The 19,168-nt window shown below is 42.2% G+C and overlaps 1 protein-coding gene and 1 long non-coding RNA gene across 3 annotated transcripts; one reads left to right on the forward strand and one right to left on the reverse strand.

Moving 5' to 3' along the window:
• Positions 1–1,745: 1,745 nt before the first annotated feature.
• nrf1 (nuclear respiratory factor 1) lies at positions 1,746–15,226 on the reverse strand. Of its 2 annotated transcripts, XM_062383060.1 has the most exons (13): positions 15,109–15,226; positions 13,043–13,160; positions 12,727–12,871; positions 11,986–12,100; positions 11,693–11,819; positions 11,386–11,526; positions 8,615–8,773; positions 8,199–8,414; positions 7,989–8,087; positions 7,590–7,744; positions 6,727–6,825; positions 5,515–5,633; positions 1,746–2,809 (listed from the first exon to the last, which is right to left on the reverse strand). In XM_062383060.1, the coding sequence occupies exons 2-13, from the start codon at positions 13,115–13,117 to the stop codon at positions 2,649–2,651; spliced, it is 1,611 nt and encodes a 536-aa protein (XP_062239044.1). In that variant the 5' UTR covers positions 13,118–13,160; positions 15,109–15,226; the 3' UTR covers positions 1,746–2,648. The 2 variants fall into 2 exon arrangements, with proteins under 2 accessions (XP_062239044.1, XP_062239045.1); XM_062383061.1 differs by lacking the exons at positions 6,727–6,825; positions 15,109–15,226 and having other exon boundaries at positions 13,043–13,578.
• A 698-nt stretch (positions 15,227–15,924) lies between these two features.
• On the forward strand, positions 15,925–19,047 carry LOC133949015 (uncharacterized). Its single transcript, XR_009920115.1, has 5 exons — positions 15,925–16,246; positions 16,826–16,918; positions 18,346–18,460; positions 18,628–18,754; positions 18,908–19,047. It is a non-coding gene; the product is annotated as an uncharacterized LOC133949015 (long non-coding RNA).
• The last annotated feature ends 121 nt before the right edge of the window (positions 19,048–19,168 follow it).

A 19,168-nucleotide genomic window follows, 5' to 3' on the forward strand; every position in this document is an offset into this window, starting at 1 on the left:
TTAAGGCCTGAACGCTTCCCTCTCTCTCCGTCCTACTCTGCAACAGAAGGGCCCTGCTGGCAAATCCCAGGCTTTAAAGCAGAGGAGGTTCGGGGCAGCTTATGATGTAATCATGGCCTCGTCGGTCACGGCAGGGAGGGAAGGTGGGGGAGCTGCAGGCTAGTGTGGGTGTTATCGGGTTTTGCGGCAATGTATCTCTCAGAAAAGGGATAGATATGGTTGTGAAATTTGTATCTGTAGTCAAAGTCAAGTCTTATTGTGTTTTCTCCACAAACTGTTATGCCATTATTTATTTTTTTACTGCTCAATAACCGCCCACTAATTTCACAAACGTCTGTCTTTATGTGGAACGAATATCTAGAGAACCTTTCATGTTATCGGCTTCACACTTGGCACGTGTATTGTTAATGACCCCAGGAATCGCAGTGTCAAATATCCTGTGATATGTTCAATATTAATAAAGATTTCACAAACACGAAAACGGTTCTCTGTAGCAGTCAGTGGGGGCGGGGCAGTGGACCCAGTTGAACATGTCCTCTTCTACGTCCTTAGATGAAATACAGCAGGGGCCAGCTATATTATTATTTTTATTTCACCATATCGGACTGAGACAGATATTTATATATCTCTATTATGGCAACCACATTTATAAAATTGCTCCGACATTAGCAATTTGTCTACAGATTAAAAACCCAGCATTCACTTTGTTGCTGAAATGCATTATTTCGAACTGAATTACAAAACTCTTACTTTGAAAAGCAGTGATATTTATGAAAAACACAGACTATAAAATCTTCCCTGCAGATAATCCAGGTAGGATGAACACATTCTAACTTCACTCTGCACCTTAAACAAAAAAACTGTCCAGACAAAGTAAAACTGTTTGAGGAAGACTCGCTAATTGACGAGGAATAATTCAATTGAAGTGACTCTGGAGCACCTCTACATGTCAAGTAAACAGTGAAAAGACACTAGGCACTGCACTAGTATATAGATAATAAATCAATAAATCGAATTTATTATCATACAACACAGACATGCTGTGCATTTACACACTTTTAATACACATTTGTTATAAGCTGATATTTGTGACTCTGCCTGGACCTAAACAGTGCGGGAGGAGCCAGAGCTAACAAGTGTTAGCTTCGTAGGTTAGCTTGTAGTTAGCTAACAAGCTAATGTTATGACCGAATTAATGAGACGTATCCTCAAGCACAAGCAACACAAGGTAAAGAAAATGTGTGTTTGTTATCCTGCTAGCTTAGCGTGTATAAAGTGTAGCATGCTAGGCTAGGTAGCGGCTTAGCTTCCCTCCACTTTGTTTGCCTCAGAGTCAAGCGGTCAAGTTAAAGTTCAACAAGTTCGACTTGAATTTGAATGTTCAGACTGGGGCTAGTGGCTGGAATAAGTTGTTGGCTTAGCTAGCTAGCTCCATGCTATCGCCTGCCAGTACTGCCTGCATTATTCAATTATAATCAGCTATTAAAAACGTGGCTAAAAGTTGATCTCATAATAAGCAATTTATTTAACTCTTACAGTAAATTGTTCAAACAAAATGTAAACAGATTTATTGGTCTTCTGCGGAAATATGCGCTCCACTGATCATGTTATCCTAAATATATGTAATCTGTTAGTACCAAACCCTGTTAAAATTTTGAAACACTGAAACACTTCTTTAATAGTTTATTAATGGTTTAATTATTGGGTGAACAGTGTATTATTAACCGAGACAGACACGGTGCGAGTGGTAAACAGCAGTCAGTCTATTGGACTTTATTTCTTTAAATACACATGTTTGGTGAGAGTGGAATCAACTGTTACAGCTGCATCAAAATAAGCTGATTCTTTGCAAGCAATTATTTTTGTTTCAAGATTTTTTGCATTTCATAGACTGCACTTCCTGTCCAAGTATAACCAACTTCCTGTCATATACAAAATTGATGTTGACCACCGAGTCGTAGGTGACATACAAAGAAAATAACATTCAGAGGGGTTGATCCTATCCATGCACTGACAATAAATGGATTAGGTGGTCAAAACGTCAGCTCAGCAATCCAGCAGGAAAGAAGAAATAAAACTTGATGTGTATCCTGAGTCTTCACAAATCTTAGGATGTGCATGGACCACAGTAAAAACAGCACAGGGGAAAAGCACACGACAACATGGTGTTTCAACATAAATTACCATCTAATGTGAGGACCAAGTCGGGGAGTGTCCACAGCTCAGAGGTTTAAGTGAGCCCAAGTGGAGAGAGTGATATTCAGAGCGGTGATGGAGGATATGGGAAGCAGTGGCTGCTTGACTACACCTAATTGTAAATGCATCCTAAAAACAAAACATTCAAGCACAGAGACAATGTGGAAAATCCATAACAGTGAAAAGGTAAAACACTGAAGCAGTGGTGGCTTTCCTTCCGGGCTTTTTGGTTCGTCTTTGTTTTAAGTAAAAGGTGGATTTGTAAGGAAATAAATACTAAATACTCAACATTACAGAGCTTAAAAAAAAAAAAAAAAAAAAAAAAAGCTACAAGGGAGAAAAACACCAACAAAGTCAAGTTTTTTTTTTACATAATTAACAACGCGCAGTAGGACAGACACATCTCCAAGGTGGCCAATCAGTGCCTTCTGCTCCTTTCAGGATTCCAATAGTCATTGCTCAATGGTCACAACCTCCACCGCCTGGCCGTCCAGAGTGACAGTGTTGTCTATGCGTGTGGCGACAGGTGCCATTGCAACCTGGACAGGCCGGTTACCCTGTGCGAGGCTGGTCACTACAGTCTGATACATGCTGACCGGGATCTGGACCAAACCTGAGGAAGAGAGGGGGGACATGTTGGATTTAGACACACAAACACACACCGTGCAGATTTCTTTGTATGATAAGGACAGATAACTCATTGACAAAGACCTTGATTATTTCAAATAGTTTGTCTACTGACTAACCAATGTTAGCTCAAGTGAGTTTTATTGATCACATTGATTTAGGCTCACAGAGATGATCTATTTAATAATCTCTTCTCTTTATTACGCCACTCTATGAAGTTGTCAGTGATAGAAGGAAGCCATGTTTCTGAACAATGGTCCGATTGAACGTCCTTAGCTTGCTTCCCCCATTCCCAGCTGTGTGTTTGTATGTGTGTGTGTGTGTGTGTCTGTGTGTGTCTTTGCCTGTGGGGATTACTGCTGCATTCACGTGGGCCTCTGCCCCACCCTACAAGCTGTCACAGTGTCACAGGCAGGCAAGAAGGTCAGTGTAGGGGATGGCAGTGGCTCATGCCCGCTCCCATTAGTGTGAAATAACAGGCTGGACACCGAATGCGCCCAACACAAATTATACATGAATCCTTTCAGATACAAATGTGACACGACACAGGCCAGATTTCAAATGTATTTTAGTCCCTTCAATATTTAAAAGATTTAATTTGATGGTTAAAAAACTTCACAGTCATTATTATTCCTCTTAAGTTCTCCCAAATTAAAATACGTCCCCTATTGTCAGGGTGGTAAGTGTTGGTCCTCTTGGCCTCTAAGCCCACTTGCCAGTGATTTGTGACAGGGTTAAGTTGTGCTGATGCAGGTAATTGTGCTGGCAGTGATTACAGAGGAGGGCTTATTGGGAACAGGGCATGGCACTGTGTTGTACATACACAGTACGGCTACTGAGTGAAGTGCCTCCCTCTGCCACTCCAACATGGTTACTAAGACGTTAAGGGCCGTGCCTTGGTGCCGCAGTGTGTACGTATCGGTGTGTGTGCAGGGTCGTAATGTCTGTGTTGGTGAAGGGTTGCTATACAAGCCAATCAGCAGTGTCTGGGCCAGCACACTTCAAACGGTGCTCTTCACTCCTTTGCAGCACTACGCTGATTTGCTAAGGTCAATAGTTTCTATGAAGGACTGGCTCTGGCAGCTCCATCAGTTGTTTAAGTGAGCTATTGCAGCTAAAGCACTGTGTAGGAAGCAAGATGTCAAACAACGAAAGGTGCAGATCTCAGATTTGAATAAAATGAATTTACATTTAAGTAACAATGTGCCAATAAACACTGACACACAGTTCATATTTGTATTTGCACAATGTACTATTTAGGTATTATCTACTCAATGCAGATAAGTTGCTGTCTGGTAACACAAATCGGATCTGATGCTTGCAAATAACAGTGACGACAGTCCTGAAGATCTGATTTGAGAAACCAATCCGAATTAACTGGATTCTGAACAAAGCCCATATTTCTGCAACAGCCTGTGCTGCTTATCACAACAATTTCAGAGCCACTTGTTAAAATGGGAAACTTGAAGGCTACTTTTGGCAGTAAGTTACCACTGGTCAACGGTGCAGCTGTGAAACAAAAGACTGATTTAATCAATGATTCAATGTGAACATGCTTCAGTTCTGTGCTTTTCTCAATGCTAATGCATTGTATGGACAGTTAGAGGAGGAGATAGAGAATGTTCATATACTGGTAGTGTCCGTATGTCCATGTATATAGATGAGCAAGAGAACCTGGGGCTGTGTGCTGACAGCTGGTCAAGTGATTAGTCCATGGACTGATAATGGAGTGAGTCAAAGCTCTTTAGGTGGGGCCCTGAGGGGCCGGCTGATGCCTCTGGAACTAGTGTAATTTGTATAAGTGTGTGTCTGTGTATTTATCCCTGTGTAGGATGGCACTTGTCAGAAGAGATCCTAAATGAGAAAAAGATTTAACAAGATGTGTGTAGCTAACACTTTGAATTTAGGTGATGTATATATCATTTATTGCATCTTTACACTGATTGTAAATAACCATGATTTAAAGCAGAAATTGGAAATAAAAGTAACATCATAACATCTTGACTCTAACATGTAAATTGTTAGGTAAATAATAATTAATACCTTTTAATTAAACAATTGTCACTAGGAATGACTCAATATAAAATGTATTTCATCGTCAGCGTCACAAATATGTATATTCATGTGCAATATGACACTCACATTATTGACTACATACTTACTACATTTGGTGATCAATGTTAGATTAGCATTGCCTCCCATGATGCCCACTGATATTGACTTGATATGCTTTAAACGGCTGCTAATTGTTTACCACAAGGATGTGAGGCTGTCGCTACAAACTGCTCCAATCCTGTCCAGCCACTACAGGGTCATGCAGCTAACAAAAATACACACTGTGTCTGTCTGTCACATCAGCACAGAGTAGAATATGAGTGTATGAGCTCAGAGGCGTCAGCACAGGAAATCTTCCACTTTATAAGATTTAAGAAATAATATTGGCTGGGGAAGTACCATTTTGAAAAAACATATAACATATAACAATCCCTCCTAAGGTTTGCAAGTGTTATAATTTTTACATTCATTAACATGCTAATTTTAATGACCTCATAAAAAAAAAAAATCTAGACTGATATAAAGAAAAGGAAGAAGCCAAATAGCTGAAAAAAAATTGAAAACTATCTGAGGTGTACTTTGCACGGTGCCTCAGTGATTGCTTTGCTGATGATAACATTATAGATAAATATGTACCTGTGGCATCCTGAACCCCAGCTAGTGCCCCGACAGCAGCTGCCGTCTCGGCCAGGACGATCTGACCTCCACCTTGTAGAGTAGCCTCTGCCAACGTTGCTACAGCGTGAGCTGCCTCACTGCAAGAAACACACATTGCTTAAGTACATCAGATATTCTGAACCATGTGTACAAAAAGGACAAATACACACACAGTGCACACATAAATACTTAAGTTTATTTTGTGGAGAAACTACCATAAAAATGTATACACCTCGAAATTTAAAGAATCATGCTATGGTAACTCGCTCAACGTCCTCAAAAGGAAGTCAAATCCCTATATTTAAAACAGTTGAGGTCCCGACAACATGAGTAATGACTAGACCACATTCACACGGTCGCACACACACAGTCTGCTCACAAAGGCAGGGGTTATTAGAGAGATGTGGGGTGAAGAGCTAGGAGCGTATGAGACGTAAGAGGCTTTTCAAGTCTGGACTTATGGAGAAATCTGTCACATCTCCCTAAACGCCAGGTGCTACAGGTCTAACAAAGCAGTTTTATCAACCAGATCTCTCCAGTGGATTTACCATGAGCCTATTACCACACCAGCTTCGTTATGAACTAATGGAAGTGTTCACAGCTTGGCTCATAATCACATCTGAGATAGAAATACAGATGGACAGATAAGGAAGAGGAGCTGAGAGAGAACAGAGAAAAGATGGTGGCAATAAAGTCAGGCAATTTTGGCATTGATGTTTCATCATGAAAAATATAAACACAAACTTATATCAATGTATATTTAATAATCAAAGTAATGGGAGTTGACCATGTCTGATTCATTTTGTCAATACGGTGTCAATTTTTTTGCTCAACACAGCAGAAACGACAGCGAGAGGAGGCCATGTTCCTGGAGCTGGAAAACAGAGACACAATGTTCCAGAGCCTGTGGAGCAGAAGGTAACTCAGCACAGGTAAACAGCAGAAGGGGAGGTGAGGGGAGAGGAGGGAGGACTCAGGTGGGTGCACGTAACAAGCCCCACTGGGACATACCCACACACACGTGAAATTATTGTCATGACACCAGTGCAGTGAAAAAAACAGTCTGGCGGATAAATTCGGCAAGTTTACGACCTTTTAAATTCACGAATATCAAAACTGTGGATCCAGAAGTGGCTTCAGCTCTGTAGGTTTTCATTTGAACCAGGCTGCGGCAAGATTGTATTTATCTACCTGAGATTGTCAAGCTGCTGTATTGTTGTGATGTAACCCGATCCGGCAGACGACCGGTCCTCCATGGGACACGCTTTTAGATCCCGCTGTAGGCCCCATCTGAATAAAAATGTGTGCGGCACATTTCCCAAAAGGAAAAACGGTCCAACACAACCCATGTACATTGTTTATTACGACAGTCTGTACACTCAATGCTCACTGCATTTTTACAACAGGTTATGGGTTATAGTATTTCAAACCTTTACTGACTTTATCACACTATGTGGAATCATGCACTTATCACCTGCCTTGGTTTTACTTAATAAGCAAAATTAGCACAGGTTAATATGTGCACATCGTTCCCTTCCATTATAAAGGCCACAGGCTAATTAATTAGATGCTGAACCAGGATCAGCTGTAGTTCACTAATCTCGAGAGGACCCCAGTGATCTGCCCTGACAGTTGCCTCATTCTCTTCCAGTTGTTAAAGCTGCCGGTGCAATTACGGATTCCTGTTATGGTTTGCAGTGTTTGCTGGCTCCACCTCCAGTGACTGAACACACATGAGGGTTGCATCAGTGAATGCTAAACACTAAATCCTGCAGTATCCCCCCCTTCCCAAAAAAAAGTTGTGACAGTTTTGCATTGAGAGCTCTACGGTGCCAACTCTGCTTTACTGCTGCCGACAATCCAACTGACCTGAGGTTAGCTAAAGATGTAAGTAAGCTCAACTATTAGACTAATGTTCTTGATGAGAGGGGTCTGATTACACACCTACAATTGAACAAATCACCTCTCCACCAAATCCCCCCTGTAACTTTCCCATCTTGTTCCAATTCTACAACCATTGAACCCTTTTCACGTTTCAATTCTCTCACAATCACCTGTTAAGAGCCATCGTGACGGTGGCACCAGTCTGCATCTCATGACTGGCGGCGACAGCAGCTTCAGCCAGGGATGCTACTGCCTGCGTGGCCTCTGACGATTGAGTGGTTTGGATTGTCATCTCCCCGCTATGGAGGGACCAATTCTGCTCCACCTGGAGAAAAGTAGTCCAAAAAACATTTAAATAATGGGTTGATAAACACATTTGTGTTTTGATTTTGTGGTGCTGAATGGACAGCTCCCATAGAGTACGCTTAATATCATCATCTAATGTGCTGCGAAATTATTTTTGTTTTAGTCATTAATGTGTTCTAGGAAATTCAGAAGCATTTTACACAAATCAGGACACAAGCATGTTTTTATTAAGATGTGTTTGTTTGAGTGCACGTGGCTGTCACCTCTCCATCAGTCACAGTAGTGTAGTTAACCTGTGCCACCGTCACACCCGGCAACTCCGAGGCATCTGCCAGAGTGGCAACTGTGTGTCCTGTGCCAACCTGAGAGTAAAAAAATACAGAAAGTTAAATAACCCAAAAAAAACTGATCAAGATTATGATTTGAAAAAGTGCCACTCGAGGGTATAGCGTCCAAGCGACGAGAACATTTACCTGAATGAGCGAGACTGTTCCATCGGGGTTGTTGATGGTCTGTACCACAGTTTGTGACGGCACAAGGTGAGCGATGCTCTGCGCTGTGGTCATGTGGTGCTGGGTGGTGGTAACAGTCGTTATATGATGGTCTTCAAATGCATACAACAGATCCTCACGTCCGTGCTGCTTGTAGCAGTTCTTTACGATGGTTCGCAACGCCTGCGTCCAAGAAACCTGGGCAATTCAAACTATGAGTTAATTCTACAGAGTGACTTTAAGACTACTGGTATTGAATGCCAAAATTACAGATTTTTTACTGTCTAATAGGTAACTCATTGTCGACTAGATAGCAGGTCATCAGATACCATTTGTGACAGAGACAGAATAGGATAAAAACCCAAATCAAACACAGTATTTCCCAGTTTTTTTCTCACCCTCTGTTTCTGCTCCTCTGTACGGACATCGCTGCGGACGTTGGCCCAGGGGATGTCCTCAGGCCACCACACTGGCTTGCAGCTCTCTTTACCCCAGCCAGGCTTCCCTCGGCCTGTAGAGTACTTCAGCATCTCTGGGATGAACGCTCGCAGCTGGGCCTGAAGCAGAGGACAGATGGAAAGGAGAAAAAAAAAAGATGAAACAGACACCAAAACTCCAAAGTGGAGAGCTGCAGTGTCACACACACGCCCTTGAGCAGGCTGTAGGAGGCAGCTATTGATTGGCTACCTGCTGCTTGGTGCTGAGGTGGTCAGGGTCTGCAAATAGAAACAGGCTTTCCAAAAGGGGAACAATGTGCTCATGTTTATTAACAGACCAATCTATGGCTGTGGCTCCAGCCTGATGTGTGAGACAGACACCATGAGAACACCAGGGGGGATCCAACACACTTGAGCAGTCAACCTGTCCCAGCAAAGTCCCAGTACACTCAGCGGATATATCAAAAAGGACAAGCAGGTCAAAATTGTACCAAAAAAGATAATCAATGTCAAGCAAAGGTATTAGATTAACTTTGATCACTAATGATGTGAACTATTTTATCATCTTTTCATTACTGTGGCTGCACCTGACTGTATCAGGGAGTGCTGGTCCACTATATTTGAGGACACCATTCACAGTGAAGTAGGAGACAAATGAACTGGAAACGTGGGACCGACTGCTGCTGCGATTCCTTGTTACTTTTCAGCTGTGAAAATGTGCATTCATTACATTGGCAATGGAGTAAATTATACAAAAATGTATTTATCCAATTTATTCGTCTGACTCCAATAGTCATGTCTATTTAAATTGTTAGTTTTTAATTTCATCCCTGGGACTTGCATCATATTTTAAATATGTTTTCATTGATAAATTAAACCTAGTTCAAACTTAAGTAAATACTCGGGCTCTACAGTAAATCCTTCCTTTATCCAGGTTATTATGTTCAGATATGTTTCAGAGGAGATGCCATTAAGATCTTTGTTGGGGAGGCAGTTTGCAGTGATGTTGAACAGTGCACAAGTCTGATATTTAGTCTATTTTCAAAGCAACGTGCAACTGAGTGTAGGTTCAATGAAGGCAGCTGACTCAAACAGAGAGATGTTAGCTTCCTTGTGTCATGTGTGGTCTTGAGCTAATCTGATTCGTCAGCTATTTATCACCCACCAGCATCACCACTATAGGTGCACAAGTGAGTGGCACACAGACATATATTCACTCACCATCAGGTCAACACTTCCAGACCAGGCACACACATTCACTCACTGACAGGCTAGGGTGGGGTTTAGTGCCAGTGTCCTCAGTGTCCTGGTAATATGCAAGCATCATTGAGGGATTATATTGCACAATGAGGCACTGCAGCGTCTGCCTGCCTTGACATTACGGGCTAAATTTGGTTCCGCAGGAAATAAATCCCTCCCTCCTCCCCCTTTAGAACCCCTTTCTAACTCACAATTGCAAAACACAGGTTCACTGTTTCTCAGCATGTTTAACAATGAGTTAATACAAAAATGGCTCTTGATTGAAAATTGATGGTCAATAATAAAAAAAAGGTCTTGGAACCCAAAAGGTTTTCACATTTCCACCTGTGGCTGGTGTGGATATATGTGGATGCATGTGCACAAGGCCAGATGGCCTAATTACAGTGGCTAGTGAGTTAAGTGGCATGTTGTCCTGGCACCCACCACCCCACTCCTAATCCTCAGAGCAATGCTCCAATCAGCATTTAGAAGGAAGACTATGATTCTGGGTCCCTGGCCCTAACAAGGCTAGGGGATAATTATGGGCTCAGGCTAGTCCGTGGATCACCTGCTACAGATGCTCCGTGCATTGGACTGGTCAAGGCGTCTGCCTGCATCACTAAACCTTACTGGGATTTCTTCCGCTGCACAAAATCTACTGCACATGTCAGCAAAAAAGGAGGTATTTTCCGATACAGATCGGTAGAACTAAGTTAGCTTAGTTCTCATTCATCGCACCACTCTCATTGTCCTGCTTGATATTTCCAAGGTCCCTCAGCCTTTTCCCAGAGGGACACACATGGCACCTCTATAAACACCCGCCCACACCATTCTACCTGGCTTGGTCAAGCTGAGCGAGGCAACAGGTTACTAGAGATAATCGCATCCTACAACCTCCGGAAAAACAAGCACCAACTAGAACCTGCCCTCCGAGGACTCATCCTGTCTCTGGATTGGCCAGCGTGCTCCCAGGGTTGAGGAAAGTCTCAGAGGGCCACGGTCATGCTGGCTACTCTGACGATGATCCAGAGAATGCGTCAGCAGCACTGGGAATGCAGAGTAAACAAGCTGGGATCCCTGGGGTGATGAAAGAACTCAGGCTGCCATTGGTGCTAATGTTGCAGTGAAACTGAAAGGCCTACAATGAGCAGTGCAGCTCCACTCACTGCTGCCACATCCTGTGTACAAACACAGGAAGCTTGGCTTGTTGTCAGACCTATGCATCAAACTAATGTAAGGCTAAATGACATTGGATGAAAAAAATATTCAGTAAGTGACAATGGACATGTGCAAACAACTAAAAATAAGTGTCTGACCATGATGCTAAGTTCTTGTTCACAATGTACATCAAATAACCTGGGATTCTGATTTGTTTCCAACTAATGCCCTCTGGTGGCAAAAGATAGAGGAGCATCTGTACGCTGCAGAATATATGATGATGTTTACTTGGCGGGTTGACGTGTAATATATTAGAAGAGAGTAATGAGCCTGACCTGGGTCATCTTATCCACAGAGACAGGGATGCCGTCTATGGTGAGAGGGGGCAGCTCTGAGGCCATATCTCCACCTGGAGGGGCGTGTTCAGCGAGAGCGTTCTCCAGATCCTCCAACATCATGCTCTTATACTTCCTCACCTGGAGGGCAGAGAGTTTGTGGCACAGCATTTTTGGTTAGTGCCGCTTGTCCTTGTGCTCACTTAAGTTGTAAATGATTACTGGAAAGAAATAGAAATGGTTGTTCAACTGTTTTAATTGTGCAGCAGATCGATGTGCTCAACCTGCTATAGACTCGAACACTCACCACATTCTCCAGAGGAGCAGCACCAAACACCTTGAACACTGGGTTGGGTTTGGAGGGAGAAATACACAGCACTATGGCCTGCTGCCCTACTCTGGTGGTATACTCATCAAGTGTAGCTCTTAGTTTCCTGAAAACAAAAACCGGCATTTGTTGTCTGCTTCAGAATAAAAGCAACACAGTACACCACCTCCTGAGTGCACAATGATCTGAGGTGCTGAAAGGGACATTTCTGGCATCGTAGCTGTTTTACAGGAAAGGGGGATCAAGTTGAGTCCTTGGTGTTTGAAGCTCACCTGAGCAGTCGGGTCTGCTGCCTCTTGCGAATTGAGGGGTTGGATTCAAAGATGTGAGGCCTCTTTCTTTTCTTGCCGGTTGCCACGGCAGCAGCAGCCGCCATGCCTACTGGCCCTGAGAAGAGAAGAAATAGGAAGCTTGTGTACTGGTAGATGATTCGTTTAAATGACCACTAAACTGTGTGTTGTGCATGACAACACACAGTTTCATGACATGTATGGACTTTATGGTTATTGTTATTATTCTCCTGTTTAAATTTCATATTGTAATATGCTTTTAAATCATGAAACTTGAAATGGAGCTGAGTTGCAACTGTGTCTCAAAAAAGCAGAGTCAGGAGCTGTCGGGAGTTGTATGCCTTCAAGGCTTTCTGCCAGAAAGACTTAACATGTGTTCTCACATTGTGAAAGACTCCATTTTAATTTAAAATGTGATCGTTTACTAAGTAGATTACTTGTCTCAACATAACCAAACTGAGACTGAAAGCTGAAGCCAGAAAACCTTTTTATCAGTCAGCACTGACACCTCCCCTCAAAAGTTGAGCTTGACAGGAGGCAACATTGAAAGGGTGGCACTGCCTCCACTGAACAGTACACCAGCTCCACCTGTTGTTCACTTAAAAACATTACACTGAAATCAGGACATCTTGGATGTTTTGTTTTGGATTAGTTGAATTCAAGAGATAAGGAAGTTAGGCACATCTGCTCGTTTTCTATCTATCGAGTAGTGTCTAGATTTACCTGCAGCAGCTAGGTGTGCGGTGATCTCATCGGTGCCTGCCGAATTGAGAATGTCCGTGTCGTCGTAAGGATCGTCATCTGGCGAGGACGTCGAGTCTTCCTCAGCACTCATCATGGATGTTTCAGTGTAAGTGGTCACGTGTACCTATGCACAGTAAAGAGTCAATTAAAATGGGTTTCGAACTAAATACCATAGGATTAGTATGAGACTGAGAAGTTAGGGTTCATGGTTCAATCAAATGACCTATCAATCGATAATGATCGTCTATCTTTCTTACTGGTTTCCTCTAGTTCATTATTTGGGTTATCAGTTCACCTGATGGATCTGTTGGCTGACAGCGCCAGCCTCGATGGTTGTCATCTGCTCATGGTGAACGCTGTGGTCCTCCATTATTGGTCACCCGGTCTACACAGCTAGATCGACGGTTCAATGACTGAGTGGAGACAAAGGAAAAGTAGAGATGGAGCATAAGATAATTGTAGCGACTGCTTTAGCCCTACATCATGTCTGAATAAATTAAATGTATTCATCATATCAACAGACCTTGTATAGGATTAGTCTCGTTTGTATTGACTATTGATATACAGTTCCTCAGATACAATTGTATGGCATATAAAGCATCGTTCCTCAAAAATATACTATTGTTTATTTTGATCAGAATGACTTGACAGCACAACTATGTATATGTGCTTATCTCCAACAAATCCAGACTGATGCCAGATTTCTGATACCAATATATCTGTCAATAAGAAATATAACTGAGGCTTGATATTGTACAATTTAATCAGAAACGTATTTATAAATAACTACAAAAAATATCAGAAATGTTGCCAGAGTAATAAATCTTGAATAAAGAATATAAACATAAATCAACATCTTTTCTGCATTGTTTACTCTTTAAAATGTGAGTTTTTGTATAGGCACATGCTGGCAAATATACATGCCAGGTCATGTTTGATATTTATTGGCTATATATTCATAAATAATATCAGTGGTTCAGTAGTTAAAAAAAAGTATCTAATTCAACAGAATGGAATGACAACCAATTAAAAAATAATAAAAAGTATTGCCTGGTAGGTTATAGTACAAATCTCCTTATCAATATTTGTAGAAATATGCCTGCAGTTGTTTTATTTGTCTTGTCTGAGTTCAGCGACTGCACCACTGCTACAAGGCGGCTTCAAATCTATCACCACTTTGCTTCCTTAAACATTACTTTAATAAAAGCAAGAAAGCAATGTTTTACAAATCCCATTTATTGTGTTAAATCTTACAAAGATGGATTGGCATTATATATCCAGCTTGTGAATGTAGACTGGCTGTGATACATTCAAATCCTCCCGAGTGACTAGTGATAGTAAAAAATATCCTCTGCAAGCATTTACAGTTTGAAACAGTAGTATTGGTGTTTGTATTTCCACTGGTATTATGCACGGGTGTGTGTGTGTGTTTGTGGGTGATGGATCCATGTTACAGTGCCAGGGGGATATCACACATTATGATATATAAACACACAACTCAGTTGATGTATGGTTACTGGAGACAGACTGTCTGCATGAAGTGAAGCAGTTTAATATAATATTCATTCATAGTGGGCAGCTGATTTATACTAATATGTATTCTGGCAAGTATTTATCATTGTTTTTAGAGACAGTGAGCGAGTATTAAAAAAACGACAACACATCTGGAGCCCCACATCTGTCCTGGGACTGCGTTTGTTTACATGTAATCTCGCCTGTGATGAGTACATGAACTGTGGCTGCTAACAGGCTACATGATGCACGTACATTTACACTTAATATCCGTATTCACAGACTGAATCGAGGCTGATTTCCATCTCACATGTAGAGTATTGATATCTGGAGTTAAACGCATAACGCTATTACTGCAGCGTTACAGTCCGATGCTAACCTGCCGGCTGCCTGACAACGAAGAGCTAAGCTAGCTACGTCCTACGTTCGGCTAATTAGCCTGCTAGCTAAGCATTTGTCGGTGTGGTCCCGGTCCTCTGAATGAACAAAGGCTGTGGTCGAGGGGAGCAGCGGGTCGGTGGTGATCGGACACTGGGTATAAGTGAGTTCAGGGAAGAGGAAGGTAGATGTGGTGAGCGCAGGCTCCAACACGAACCCCGCGCAATATAAAACAAAACAGAGGCCCAGCGGCCCGCGGCTCATCCACAGCGACTCTTCTCTATGTGAGCTTTATGTCGATACGCGCCTACAACACCATCCATCGCCGGTGAAAAACAAACACACATGCATCACAACGCGGCTCCAGTCACCATCCGAACACTCCGCTGATTTCGCCCAGACGCTGCCGGGTTCGATGATGCGGCTGCGCCGGGGCTGAAATGCGTGGAGATTGCGCGGTAGGGCACTAACCTCAGAGCGGCTGCGCTACTTCGGGCCTGCGCCGTACAGCGGGGATGGATCCGAGCTGTAATGGAGGACAGAGGGGAGCCAGCAGCAAACACACGCAGGCACACACACACACGCTCAGCCCCGCGCACACAACACTGATCTGCACTAGTGCTGCATTCAAGGACCCCTGCACACTCTCTCCGTAGCCCCAGTCACACGGTTCATGGTGCATTTGGGTTTTACACATGACTACATTCACAGTCCTGCAGCAAAAATGCTCTTATTTGTTCTATTTAATCAAAAGGACACATATGATTGTATGGTGATGACTGACGACTGGGTCACACTGGGTAAAACAGGAGATAGATGGACAAATAAAGAGATCGATAGATCGAGAGAAGGATAGATAAATGGATAGATATATAGATCGATAGATAGTTTAGTTAGATAGATAGATAGATAGATAGATAGATAGATAGATAGATAGATACATTAATGTATAGATATACAGAAAGACAGATAGATAGATGTGTGTATATATATAGACAGATAGATGCACATAAAAACAATCTAAAGTGTTTTGGTAATGCATTAAAAACATCAAAGAAGAAACCATGCAAATACGAATAACTCACTTTATGTAATTCACGATAAACGTGTTAGAAGCTTTTATCTTTCAATCCTGACAAAAGTGCCTTTTTTATAGAATCCAGATCGGTTCATTCACACAACATACAGTGATATTTCCGTCGATCCCTGAACGCCCCATTAGACCTGTGAAACCACGCCCCCTGTCTGCAGACCCGCGTGCTGCTGCTCCTCAGCTGATCTCCTGTTGTCCTCTGTGGTAAAAGATCAATGATCAACAGAAGAAACCAGAAAACAAACAAACAAACAAACACCAGTTTCAGTGAATGACGCGGTCGTCAGTAAAACAACAGAAAACTGGAACGAGACAAACCTTGAACGCGTCTCTAATCAGGAACAGCTGGGTCGTGCAGGAAGCGATGATTCCTCCTCAGGAAACTTTTCATCTAAAGACTTTTACACTTTGTTAAACGAGCATTTGTTAGACTCGAGGAATAAACTTGGTTCGAGACATGAAAGTGATTTTTAAAGGCGGAAGGTTGTTCTCTTAACTCTTCTCACGTGGCTACAGGTAAATTTCCAGTCCAACTCAACACATGCACTGAGTTTCAGGAATAGTTTCACAAGGGAAATGTTGAGCACTTCACAGTCAGTTAACGAGATGAATCATAATATTAGTTCATGCATAAATGATTAGATTTATTGGTAAGACTTTGGTCCTTTTGATTTGTGTTGTTGGCCGATATACAAATGTAATGTTAATAGTTAGGGCTGGATATGGCCACAATCATATCAAATATAACTTCAATATTTTGTATAAGATAAAGTTGTGAGAGAAATCCTTATCTGAAAGTAAGGTTCTCAAATTTGATAAGGGTAAAACAACAACAACAACAACAACAGAAAAAATTCTCAAGCAAACTTTGCTCTGTTAAGGTTGTGGTTTTAAACTCTTCTTTGTGGGAAGAGCATGATAAACACTTAAATATAAATAAATCTAAGGTAGATGAATTGTGTATTATACCTCTTCAATGTGTTTGCACAATACATAGACACTGAACATTTGTGATATTGCTATTGAAGAAAAAAGCTAACAAAATAGTTTTATTATGAGCCCTACTAACAATACTTAACTTATGCTTCACGTCAGGTTTAAAAGGACACACGCTGTGGTGCACAACTTCTGCTTCTGATCCGATAAGACGACATCCTTCCTGAAGAAGTTGACTGAAGGGATATTAAGGTAAGTTTTGGATTACTGTGTTCCTGGAGACAATCATCACAGAGTAGACAGCCGTAACCCAAACAGCCCTCAGGAGGGCAGCATTGCATCACAGATCCCTCTCAGGTTGAGCTGCAGTAACAGGAGATGGCATTGAGGCCTCAGTGATGCGCCTCTCTGTAGGGGTGCCCTGGCGAGCATTCAAGATGATGGATGTTTTACATTAGTGTGTGGTGACAGCAGCTTATGTTTGTGTTTCACTAAATGTCAGCGAGTATCATATTCAAAAAATCTGGCAGGAGAGCCGCTGTGTGTGACTCCACATTTTACAGCTTCCATACTGTGTGACTGACCTTCGTTGCTCCCTGTCTCACTGCCGCCCCCCTCTCTGTGTGTATTTGTGTTTAGAAACCTGCAGACAGGATGTGTTATTAGTTTATCATCGGAATTTGTTGAACTTTCTTTGAAGATATTGGCAATTATTTGGGCGTAGTAAGTCCAGGATCCGGATTGTGTATCTGTTATATTTGTGTTTCAAGTGCACTGCAGGAAAACCCAGTTTCAGGTACGATGATGGAGAGAAGGGCAAATGAAACAAGCTCCGTTTATTTGCCCTCTCTTCTTCTACTTCTTTCATCCATGGTCTGTGGTCGGGTAGAGATAAGGCTTACAGTCTGGGGGTCCGGAATCAATAAGGGATATAATTGCTGAGTTGGAAGTGAGGATAATTGAAGGTAATTGTGTGGACCACACAATATGGAAACCGAGATGGAAACTCTTATTCTACAGAATAAACAATGCAGAAAAGATTTGGATTGATGTTTATTTTCTTTATTCAAGATTTATTGCTCTGGTAACATTTCTGATATTTTTTGTAGTTATTTATAAATAGGTTTCTGATTAAATTGTACAATATCAAGCCTCAGTTATATTTCTTATTGACAGATAAATTGGTATCGGAAATATCGCTACTTGATCAGTCTGGCTTGAGTCTGGATTTGTTGGAGATAAGCACTGTGATGGGGTCTCTCTTAAAAACTCCTCAAAAGAGTGAAAACACAGGCGTAGTCAAAAAGTGTTGTTTCCAATTTATTTTCAGCCGACTCTCCAGGGTGCTCTCGTGGACACTTACAAGAAATACTCAAAAACAAAATACTTTAAAATCAAATTGACTCTTGTCCCATGCTCTTTCACGATGTGAGACCACGTGCAAAGGCAAACCACTCCCAAAAGCTCCTGACTTTTGCGAGCCACAGTTGCAACTCAGCACCATTTCAAACTCAAGTTTTATGATCTAAAAGCATATTCCAATATGAAATCTAAACAGGAGAATAATAACAATAACCATAAAGTCCATACATGTTGGAGTCATGCACAACACACAGTTTAGTGCTCATTTAAATGAATCATCTACCAGTACACAAGCTTCCTATTTCTTCTCTTCTCAGGGCCAGTAGGCATGGCGGCTGCTGCTGCCGTGGCAACCGGCAAGAAAAGAAAGAGGCCTCACATCTTTGAATCCAACCCCTCAATTCGCAAGAGGCAGCAGACCCGACTGCTCAGGTGAGCTTCAAACACCAAGGACACAACTTGATCCCCCTTTCCTGTAAAACAGCCACGATGCCAGAAATGTCCCTTTCAGCACCTCAGATCATTGTGCACTCAGGAGGTGGTGTACTGTGTTGCTTTTATTCTGAAGCAGACAACAAATGCAGGTTTTTTGTTTTCAGGAAACTAAGAGCTACACTTGATGAGTATACCACCAGAGTGGGGCAGCAGGCCATAGTGCTGTGTATTTCTCCCTCCAAACCCAACCCAGTGTTCAAGGTGTTTGGTGCTGCTCCTCTGTAGAATGTGGTGAGTTCCCAAATCTATAGCAGGTTGAGCACATCGATCTGCTGCACAATTAAAACAGTTGAACAACTATTTATATTTCTTTAACTTAACTTATCACAAGGACACATGAGGCACTAACCTAAATTGCTGTGCCACAAACTTTCTGCCCTCCAGGTGAAGAAGTATAGGAGCATGATGTTGGAGGATCTGGAGAACGCTCTCGCTGAACACGCCCCTCCAGGTGGAGACATGGCCCCAGAGCTGCCCACCTCACCATAGACGGCATCCCTGTCTCCGTGGATAAGATGACCCAGGTCAGGCTCCTTACTCTCTTTTAATCTATTACATGTCAACCTGCCAAGTAAACATCATCATATATGCTGCAGGGTACAGATGCTCCTCTATCTTTTGCCACCAGAGGGCATTAGTTGGAAA

This window comes from Platichthys flesus, chromosome 23, assembly GCF_949316205.1.
Source record: "Platichthys flesus chromosome 23, fPlaFle2.1, whole genome shotgun sequence".
In the NCBI taxonomy this organism is placed as follows: domain Eukaryota; kingdom Metazoa; phylum Chordata; class Actinopteri; order Pleuronectiformes; family Pleuronectidae; genus Platichthys; species Platichthys flesus.

Excerpts from the sequence above, each read along its gene's own strand:
- nrf1 (XM_062383060.1), bottom strand. The coding sequence starts at position 13,117 with ATGGAGGACCACAGCGTTCACCATGAGCAGATGACAACCATCGAGGCT. Across the intron at positions 11,820-11,985 it reads CAGCAGACCCGACTGCTCAG|GAAACTAAGAGCTACACTTG; the intron begins GTGAGCTTCAAA and ends TTTTGTTTTCAG. Across the intron at positions 8,415-8,614 it reads CAGAGGAGCAGAAACAGAGG|GTTTCTTGGACGCAGGCGTT; the intron begins GTGAGAAAAAAA and ends TGAATTGCCCAG.